This window comes from Colletes latitarsis, chromosome 7, assembly GCF_051014445.1.
Source record: "Colletes latitarsis isolate SP2378_abdomen chromosome 7, iyColLati1, whole genome shotgun sequence".
NCBI lineage: Eukaryota > Metazoa > Arthropoda > Insecta > Hymenoptera > Colletidae > Colletes > Colletes latitarsis.
The window spans coordinates 18,324,855-18,335,071 of record NC_135140.1 but is presented as its reverse complement, the minus strand read 5'-3'; the positions used below and the strand labels follow the sequence as shown (position 1 = coordinate 18,335,071).

Here is a 10,217-nt window from a genome sequence, read left to right as displayed (position 1 = left end):
GCAAACGGTTAAAGCACAACAAATTAAATAAAATACATAAGTAAATACGTTATCTGTTGCAATATGGTTGGGGTATTGAATAGTTCTCTGGTCACCAACGACCAGCAGAAGTCAGTTGGAACTCAGAGGGTGTTAAAGGATACAGGAATAACCGAAATCCTGGCTCCAGAGAGACAAACTTTTCGGCGAAAGTATGTCTATATATGCTTCCAAAATGTGATATCACAAATCGACAATTAATTTTGTAACAACCGAAGATTTCAATGAACTTTTATTCTGATTTATGGTTAGTCAAATGTGTTTGAAATAACTGGAGTTGGGAGCATGGGAAATAATAATTATTTATTAGGCACGTTAATGTAACATTTGTTTCAATTTTATTAGATTCTGACAATAGTTGGGACTTAAAAAATGTTAGCAAAATCGTAGGCTAAATATCTTTGAAACTTGTATGTGGAACACCTAACGTCTTTCAGCAGACATGAATCGTATTATGCTGCTAACTTAACCCATGTTAATAACTGTACCGCAATATGCATCTATCGTATTATTGCTAATAATTTCATTCGTTGTTCCGCGAATCGAGTGGATCCCGTGGCAAGTAAAGCGAATAATGATGGCGCAGTTCCTGCGTTTGGTACACGCGGTTGAACATGGTGTTTCGTTCAAACGTGTTCACGAGAAACGAGGAACTACTAGCGAACGAAGCGCGTAATGCTTTGGTAATGTATGTGCAGCGACGTGAAGTCAAGCTGAAATGACTATTACACTCGGTACGTTAATTACTGATGAGGCTTCAGAGTAGAGGTGCCAGCGCATTAGAGAGGTGAATAAAAACAACATGGATGAAAAACAATATGGCCGTTTATTGATTTCAAAAAGTACTAAATACTCGCGTTAACCTAATTAAAATAATACTCCTTTAATGGGAAATTAAACAGATCAACTCATAACGTTGGTCATAGTTTGCTGACTAAATAAATCCGACTGCACAGCGTTAAGGAACATGGGAACGCTGTGTTGTCGTCGCAAGTACTGTTCCACCAACGGCACAAGCGTCGCGGAGAAAGCGGTTTCCAAAAGATCCACCCCCTCCTCGCCGATGTTAAAGAAGAGAAAGTCCTCCGACGATTCCGCGTACTGGCTGTACAATTTGTATCGACCCTCTTTAGTTCTGTCTACCCTCCAACCGAACAATTGATAACAGGCCTGACGATACTCCTGCGAAGATGCTTTGAAGGCCTCTTTCAGGCGAGCTATCTTGATCTCGTGCGTCTGTTTGAGCTCTGCTATTTCTAAACGCACGAAAGTCAGGCAAAAAAAAACAGGAATACCCCGTTTATTATAATGTATAATGTCCAGAAAAGGACATAGTACGATCGAATTGTTTTCAAGGAAAAATAAAGAAAAGAAACTTTGAGTTACCTTGTACTTGAAGAGAGGAAGTCGTGGTGTTGGCACCTCCTTGGGCCACCTTGGCTCTTAGCTCTTCCAGTTCGCGTAACAGTGCTTTGTGCTTTTCTTCCGCCTGCTGTTCCGCAATGGCGGCGGGATTCATAGTGAAATGCAACACCCTCGCGTTGCAATTGAAGTCGCCTTTCAACGCTCGATGCTCTAATTCACCCTTCAATCGATTTATTTCTTGCCTCAGCTTATGACACTCGTCCATTTGATGGTTGCCCTCAGCCGCTTGGAGATCGGACTCTAATTTGGCAACTAATTCCCTAGAATTACGAGCACCCCCCCGTAATCATACGAAACGATCGTAATAATTCGTGAAACGGCTTTTCGAATCGCCATCCGATTAAAATATAATTTTCTAATTACCTGTAAGCATCTATGGCGCGTTCCAGCGCAGGAATTCTTTCGATTATAGCATTGTTGCTATCTACGGTTATGTCCTGCTCGTACATGTCTAGTTGCTGCCTATAACTGTCTCTCTCCCTCGTAACCAGAATCATTTTCTTTTGTAATCTGCTCACTAATTTGTTCAACTTCTCTTTGGAAATCGTTACTTCCGTGGCCAACTTTTTAATCTCCTCGTAATTCTTCGACAAACACTGGGACTCCCGTAGAGCGGCGTCTAATTTCGATCTCATCTGTCCTTCATCTGCTTTCAACACCAGCTCGGCCTGTTGCAATCGATTCAGCTCCCGTTTCAAAGCAAACGAGCCGCCGGTTATTCCGATCGACTCATACTCGGACAGACGCAACGAAAGTTCCGTATTTTTTGCCTCCAACGAGGCAACTTGCTGCTCTACTTTCTGGGTATGCTCCAATCTTTTCGTCACGCTGGCCATTTGCTCCTCCAAAAGTAATTTACCCCTGACGGATTCCCTTAACGAGTTAATGGTCTCCTTTGCTGCATGGAGCTCCCTCTCGAGCTCATTTGCCCTTGCTGCCCTCGCTGTTAATATTTTACCCTCCTCCCATAACGCCCGCTCCGATTCCAATCGTTCGATTTTTATTTTCATGTTCTGCAGATCCACGTTTTGCAATTCCATTTCTTGCTGTTTGGCCTGTGATTCCTTCAACTTTTCCTCCAACTGCGCTATTCTTGCTTGCGCCGCTTCCAATCTCGGTTCCGCGTCCGATGTGTTAGGAATATCTTTCGGCGTTGGCGCACATTCCGTCACAGAAGAGTTCTTGATATCGCTCAATAACTTTGAATTTTCGTTCATCAGCATCAACACCTTTTGTTCCAAGTTCGTCTTGACCTCAAATAACTCTTTCTCGGCCAAAGTCTGCGCATCACGCGCATCCTGAATTGTTCTGCGTGCGATATCGAGTCTTATTTCCAACTGTTTGATAGTTTGTTTGTCCTGCTCTGTCTGCATTTCTAAAATACTCTTCTCCTTATCAAAAATACTTTCCATTTCCCTACGTATGTTGTGAAGCTTTTGTACAGCAGCTTCCTGATGAGACAGCCTTGTTTTTAATGATATGACCTAAACAAACAGATGTAAATGCTTTTAAATTCTTTTTCTTTTTACATATTCACATACAGGGTGTTCAGCCAGCCCTGGGAAAAATTTTAATAGGGGATTCTAGAGGACAAGATAAGACGAAAATCAAGAATACCAATTTGTTGATGGAGGCTTCGTTAAAAAGTTAATACCAATTAAATTCAAAAATTTCAAATCGTTTTGGAAAAATTATTTTCGGTTGTGGGAGTCAATTACAACCATTTTTGGTGAATACACATACCCCCGAAATCTTACCCACTTTCGAGAAAAAAATTCGAGAAGATGTGAAATTTTTCGGCGAAATTAAAATATTTCAAATCGTTCTGAAAAAAATATTGTTAGCTAGGGGGGTCAATTACAATCATTTTTGGTCAATACACATACCCCCGAAATCCTACCCACTTTCGAGAAAAAAATTCGAGAAGGTGTGAAATTTTCGACGAAAGTAAAATATTTCAAATCGTTCTGAAAAAAATATTGTTAGCTAGGGGGGTCAATTACAATCATTTTTGGTGAATAGACATACCCCCGAAATCTTGCGCATTTTCGAGAAAAAAATTCATTACGGGCGAAACTTTAAACGTTAATAACTTTTTAACGAAGCCTCCATCAACAAATTGGTATTCTTGATTTTTGTCTTATTTTGGCCTCTAGAATCCCCCATTAAAATTTTTCCCAGGCCAAATACCCTGTATAGGCTGGCTGAGAATTGGAACATTCAGAACAAAAATGATAACTATACACTACTAGCAAAACCACCTATCTATGAAACAGTAATAGAAACTTGTTTCCATCTTTTATATTCATCCAGTGCATTACTCTTTAGTTCACCCATGTATCATTATAATTAACAAAAGTATAATCACCTCTCCTTTTAATCTTCTCCATTCCCATGGACTGTTTGGAACAGTCTTTGTGTCACTGTCTTTACTGGAGTTAATGGAGTCATCAAGTCTTCTTCTCTTAGGTGTAATATTACATCCATCTTGATCACTGATAGATGGAAATGTAGTCCCGGATAATCTCAATGCCAAGCTATTGCTATTTCTACGAAATGCTTCTGATCCTGACTGCAAATCCTTTATCATTTGTATAACACTTGTTGGATCTTTGTCACCCATCTGAAACAAACATTAATGGACTTTATAAATAAACAAAATTGTGGTAAATACTCTCTTACTACAAGAGAGTTCAAATATCATATTACAGTTATGGGAAACAAACATACATTGAAGAATATCGTTCACCAGCTATAAACTGTAACTTCCTGTTAAACGTTTCGATTCACAGTATAAGCTGCCTTCTTCTTGTACTTCTTCTGTAATTTTTCGTTTTAAAATGTTTAACTACCATTACTGCCACCGACAAAGCTTCAAAGTCTTTGACTCTCCATTATACTTCACACAAGTAGTGTCCTAAACAAGTTTCGACTAATGCACTATATAATTACTAGGATTTCCTTTTTAGTAAATTTCTACATATAAAAATGATAGTGTATAAAGATCGGGAAGTAGAGTTTGTATAATCAGTTGATCTTATTGTTGTTTATAAATATAAATCCATAACTGTTGAAACTTTTACAGTATATTTTCCTAGGTATTCCTCAAACGAAATAATTCACAAAATGAACGCTGGAATACGCCATGTTGAATTCACTAGGAAAATTCCCATGACCGTAGTTATACATGCAGCGTAAAATAAAATGATTGGTCAGAATAACGTGCACTATATTTTTGCATGTAAATTTTCACTAGACACTGACCAATAAAACGATGAAATTGTGGAAAAACTAATGTATTATTATGCCCTGTATAATTTTTACGATCAATGAGGTTTTTTTTAATAATTTTAGAGAGGCAAGCCCGAACGATTCATCAAATTTAATAAAAGAATTCAATAAATACGATTGTTAGTCGTACAAAAATGTAAATAGTTACATTTTCTAAACGTCAGCACATTGACTGTTAATGTCATATAGCATAGTGCGAAAACTTACATGTTCCGTTAACCATTCATTGATAAATAAGTCGTAAAACACATAATTATCGTAAAAATGAGATCGATTTGACTTTGCGTTTACCTCGTAGAAGATAAACAATTATAAAAATGCACTTGGTATACTTCTGTATAAGTTTATTGATCAGTGTATCGTCATTAGCTTGTGGGGTTAGTATAGTTTTAAAGGTACAATGAAAATAATTTGTCGTCCGTTAACGAAACGATCCATCAAACTTTAGAGCGAGCTCGACTATGACGGATGGTTGCAGTTGAGGTTATGGCACGCGTTTAACGACGAGCCAGAACCAATTTACATTGAACGAGGAAACCTCACGGTTTCCAGCGTACGCAGTGGTGCATCCGTTGTTGGACAAAACGGACTTCTGCAGCCTCACATAAATGAACTGAAAAACCTTGCCAAAAATGATGGCAAGTACAGACTTAAAGCTGTGGCTCGAACTTCTTCAGGAAATGAGATAACATTCCTAACTTCTGTACCCGCGGTAAGTATACTTCCACTATTATTCGTGACAGATTATATTTGTGTTACTTAAAATCTTATTTCCGTATGTAGTGTTACCTTCTTGGTTCTGATCTTGAAGATGTCATAACTATATGGCTGGACAGCGCAGCAGAGCCGATAGTTGTGAGCCAAACGTCACCGGGTCCTTGCAGCCTGGAGAGTCCATTTACAAATATGTGGACCACTAATGTTATTGTTAAATACCCAGATGGTGGACCGGTTCCTGATACTGCTACATACATTCAGAAACTTGTGCGCGAAAGAGAAGCAAGGGAAAGGGGAGAAGCCAAAGACAACAGACCTTATCTATCGAGATACGTAAGTCTTTTTGTTCGAAAGAAAAAGATTTATAATTTTTTATGGATTGTTATTTTTATGTTTCAGTGGATGTACATTTTCCTTGCTTTCATCTTTATTCTTTTGTCCTCGGCAACAAACCCGGAAGCTGGTGGGGTGGCAGGTGGCAGTGCCCAAAGACAATGATGCGGAAACTGTGCGGTGTGTCTCTGAGTGTGTTCGTGTGGGAAGAGTTTATTTATAAAAATTTATGATGTACATTCGTAATTACAGTTGTAATGATCGATAACTGTACCTTCTCCTAAATAAATTCTACGACTTAATTAAGTTTTCGTCCGTTTTTCGATTTATCATTTCTATCAGAAATCGCTTTCGTTCCGTTCGGAAATAAAGCTACAACTGTACAGTGCCAATAGGTATAGTTAAATACAGAAGGTATTCATAGGTATAACAGGGTAGGATCAATAACCCACCACCCAATGAGTCAGCTCTGCTCAGTTAAGTATGAGGTAACCTATGTGGCTTTAAAATGGCAGCGTTTTCTTTGAATATTCAGAAACACGTGGAGTCTGGCCTCGTAACCTGCGGCAAATTCGATGGCTCCCACGCTTGTTTAGCGGTGGCAACGTTTGGCGGTAACATACTGGTGCACAGCCCTCACAGGCAACCGCAAATAAAGGGTCACGATCACGAACAGTCTGATAGAAAGTTGTCTTGGAGCGGGGAACTGGCGGAACTTCAAATAGGGGCGGAGGTAAAATTGGAAAATTTAAAATTAGCCAGGAACGTATCAGACTAGGCTTGGTGTACACCTAGCAGATCTAGAATTACGCGTTAATCAATATTTGCATATATCATTAGATTACGGCTCTGTGCACTGGTCGGCTTAACGAAGATGAGAGGGATGTCCTCTTAATTGGTACTGCAACGCACGTTCTGGCCTACCATATCGAAGATAATGCCGATATTTTCTACAAAGAGGTACTCTTGTGTGCCAAACACAAGATTGAATATTGTTAAGTTTATACAATTTATTCGTTAGATGTCAGACGGTGCCAGATGCATCATGATTGGTAAACTGGGGTGGCTTCCCAACCAAGTGGCGATCGTCGGTGGCAATTGTTCAGTGACGATCTTAGACCAACATGGCACAGAAATATTTTGGACAGTAGTGGAAGGCACTGTCAGCTCCTTAGCTATCTTTGACTTCGACGGGGACAACGAGAACGAAGTAAATGTTCCAGAATCCCCAGGGTCTATGAGGTTCTGATCTTTGATGGTCTGAATTTCCAGCTAGTCACTGGTACCGACGACTTCGAAATAAAAGTGTACAAAGAGGACAATGTACTTTGGGAGGCTAAGGAGACAGCTCCAGTTACTACCTTAACCGGATTTCCCGATAGGAGGTTCGTGTACTCGGTTGGGAATGGGACTCTGGGTGTTTACGAAATGGGCCAGAGACTTTGGCGCGTTAAAGTGAGTCGTAAGCGCGTGGATTGTTGAACGAATCATTCGATTTCGTAAATTTTCTAGTCGAAACACAGGGTGGTAGTCACAAGGAGCTTCGACGTTAATGGGGATGGCACCCCGGAGGTTATAACCGGGTGGAACAATGGGAAAGTGGACGCAAGATCGTCCAATAACGGAGAAGTGATCTTCAAAATTCAATTATCGTCCGGAGTGGCTGGAATCGTGGAAGCTGATTACAGGAGGTTTGGCAAACCCGACTTGGTCGTAGTGTCCACCACTGGTGAAGGTACTTGTCACGTTCTTGCTTCATAAATACAGTAATATAAAGTATAATTCGACTATTTATCGATTGCAGTACGGGGCTATGGCGCTGGTTCCACAATGGACACCCCAGAACCGGGCGAGGCAATGCGCGAATTGCTGGCCAAGAAACAAGCATTGCAGATGGAGCTACGACAAAGGGCAGCGTCCGTTCCTAACATGTACCATCGAACGAAATTGGCAGTCAGCTTAATGACGGCTAACGGTGCTGCACGAGTGGCCCTAGCGTCAGGACCAGGACTTCTAGTCAGTCGTGATCTACTCTACTTCTCCAATAGACATTAAGGTTAACAGATATGACGTTAAAAATGGTCGTCTTCAGATCCACTGCGCAATAGTCTTCACCGAAGGCGTGTTCGAGGGCGAGACTCTGGTCATTCATCCTATCAAACCGAGGGGGGAACTCGAAATAGAGCTTCGTCCCGCCAAAAACGCCCCTGTGGACATGCACGTGAAAGTGTGCGTTGGTCCAGCTGGCGCAGACTTGATGCAGGTAGGGGATAAAGACTCCCCGCCACAGACAAAGACGTTACTGTTGTAATTTCGCTGCCTACTGGGCTCAACAGGTGTTCGAGATGACGCGCCAGTTGCCCAGGTTTTGCATGTACGAGGTCATCGATAAGCCAGGGCAGATAGCGGAGGATTTCATGAAAAACGGTGTTATAGCTGAGGTACTGGTTTGGTGATCACGTTAGGTCTTTGTACTAGCAGTGTTAGAGGGATACCAAGTGTCTCACCCCAGTATTATTTATTCAGTTTGCAGAGAGGTCTCAAAGGATCGCCCTCTGGTTGAACCAAAGTTTCATACTACTGAAAGAATTCGAAGTTAAGGACGACGGACCCAACAGCGGAGGTATCGAGCTGTGGCTTCGTGGGATGAGGGACCAAAAAGTTCACTGCTTCGTGGCAGATCCAGCCGGAAAGGTGACTATTCAAACAGAAGACCCCGTGTTCGCGGGTGACATTATCCAATCATTGGCCATGTACTTGGGCCTCAGAGAGCTGTCCTCGGAAGTCACGTTTCCGACGGAAGAGAGCAAGATGCTGGACGCGTTGGAACGCGTCAAAGGTAACTTAACAAGTTCTTATTTCAGCGTATGCTGCTAAGCAGTTGCGTGTGTTTGTCGTAGACTTGAAAGAAATCGACATAAGGCTGCAGGCTGAGGCGGCCAGCGAAACCACTTTGTTGAAGAGCATCATAATTCGTTTAGAGGACGCGAGGATTCTTGAAAACGTCGAGGAGATGAGGAAGAGGTTGGTGCAACTGAAGAACGTCAACGTGGACTTGATTAGGGAGCACGAGATCAGGATGAAAAGTTACAGAGACCTAACCGCGAACCTGAAGGAGTTGAATCTCGGAGTGCAGAGGGCAGCGAGATTAAGAGGTAACCTTTTCGTTAACCTTTCTCTGAAATGCTCTAGTTTTGCGTCTTTCAGTTGGCAACAATGCATCGAACACGGTGGCGCACTGCAGGACTGCGATCCAGGACCAAAATCCAAAAGCTCTCGCTCTTGCAATAAGACATGGCTGAACGTTTACTGACATTTTATTGTTACAGATTACACAAAATAAGCGTCGTTGGAGTTTTAATAAATATTTCGTATACACTGCATTCCTGATCCCGTTCCACGTGTGTCATTTTGTGGACGAACAAAAATATTTACGACTAATGGTTTGTTCAAATAAAATTTACTTTTTCGTTATACTATTTTTCGTGGGTACTAATCGGAAAATTTCTGCTTCGGATTGTATTTGCGTCAACTCTGCACTCGGCTGTCACGCCAGATGCGACCACGTAACCTACACTGTCACAACTCAGAGATGCCAGACGGAACCTCATTTCACTTTCTCACACTATGCCAGATCACGCGTACGTGAGCTTCTTACTACATTATAATAACTACAGTAGTGTCGACATAAATGACTGCATTCTTGCCTACTTAAATATCCGTTTAGTTTGCCCGTGATGCTCCCTGTGCATAAGTTAAAGAAAGTGTGACCCATCGGTGGTACATGATTTGCACAGCCATCTACGGCAAAACGCCCAAGTTTGTCGCGGATAGTTCGTTATCTCCAACGATAGATGGCGCTTATTTACCGACCTCAATCCCCCTGGTGTTAAAACGCCCAAGTTTGTCGTGGAATAGTTCTTTATCTCCAACGCTAGATGGCGCATATTTCCCGACCTCGAACCCTCTGGTGTTAAAACGCCCAAGTTTGTCGAGAAATCCATCTAGCGTTGACGATACGAACTTAAGTAGGCAAGAATGCAGTCACTTATGCCGACACTACTGTAGTTACTATAATGTAGTAAGAAGCTTTGGACACTGTTAATCATTTTGGGACATCCTGCTTAAAAAGTGCAACGACGATGATAATAAATTTCAACTCTGGTCTATGTTTATCAAAAATATTATTACTGAAAATACATCGACTTACAAACAACGCAAACGAGGGGCTGCAGAATGAATCTAAGCAAATAGTTACGTTTAAGAAAAAATTGCATACGATATTATACATTTCTAACAATTACACAATAAATAATATCACATTCTCCAGATTGCTTCCGATGATCCGCGTAGGATTTCTCCACAGTAGCATGGCGATGATATCTATGACTCCAATAAGATCGACAGTTCTC

At 41.3% G+C, this 10,217-nt stretch overlaps 3 protein-coding genes across 5 annotated transcripts; 2 read left to right on the top strand and 1 right to left on the bottom strand.

The window, feature by feature from the left end:
- Nucleotides 1–320: 320 nt before the first annotated feature.
- On the bottom strand, nt 321–4,553 carry Mad1 (Mitotic arrest-deficient 1). The gene is made up of 5 exons (XM_076767809.1): nt 4,195–4,553; nt 3,833–4,087; nt 1,828–2,948; nt 1,426–1,724; nt 321–1,295 (listed from the first exon to the last, which is right to left on the bottom strand). The coding sequence occupies exons 2-5, from the start codon at nt 4,085–4,087 to the stop codon at nt 943–945; spliced, it is 2,028 nt and encodes a 675-aa protein (XP_076623924.1). The 5' UTR covers nt 4,195–4,553; the 3' UTR covers nt 321–942.
- Nucleotides 4,554–4,808: 255 nt separating this feature from the next.
- On the top strand, nt 4,809–6,115 carry Emc10 (ER membrane protein complex subunit 10). Its single transcript, XM_076768096.1, has 4 exons — nt 4,809–5,132; nt 5,204–5,467; nt 5,539–5,805; nt 5,872–6,115. Exons 1-4 carry the CDS (start codon nt 5,073–5,075, stop codon nt 5,968–5,970), a joined length of 690 nt encoding a protein of 229 aa, XP_076624211.1. The 5' UTR covers nt 4,809–5,072; the 3' UTR covers nt 5,971–6,115.
- Nucleotides 6,116–6,238: 123 nt separating this feature from the next.
- On the top strand, nt 6,239–9,188 carry LOC143343278 (BBSome complex member BBS2). Of its 3 annotated transcripts, none has more exons than XM_076768017.1 (11): nt 6,239–6,538; nt 6,646–6,765; nt 6,827–7,015; nt 7,078–7,260; nt 7,318–7,540; nt 7,610–7,821; nt 7,898–8,068; nt 8,142–8,246; nt 8,332–8,644; nt 8,706–8,960; nt 9,135–9,188. In XM_076768017.1, the coding sequence occupies exons 1-11, from the start codon at nt 6,314–6,316 to the stop codon at nt 9,146–9,148; spliced, it is 2,010 nt and encodes a 669-aa protein (XP_076624132.1). In that variant the 5' UTR covers nt 6,239–6,313; the 3' UTR covers nt 9,149–9,188. The 3 variants fall into 3 exon arrangements, with proteins under 3 accessions (XP_076624132.1, XP_076624131.1, XP_076624130.1); XM_076768016.1 differs by having other exon boundaries at nt 9,013–9,188; XM_076768015.1 differs by having other exon boundaries at nt 8,706–9,188.
- Nucleotides 9,189–10,217: the final 1,029 nt, after the last annotated feature.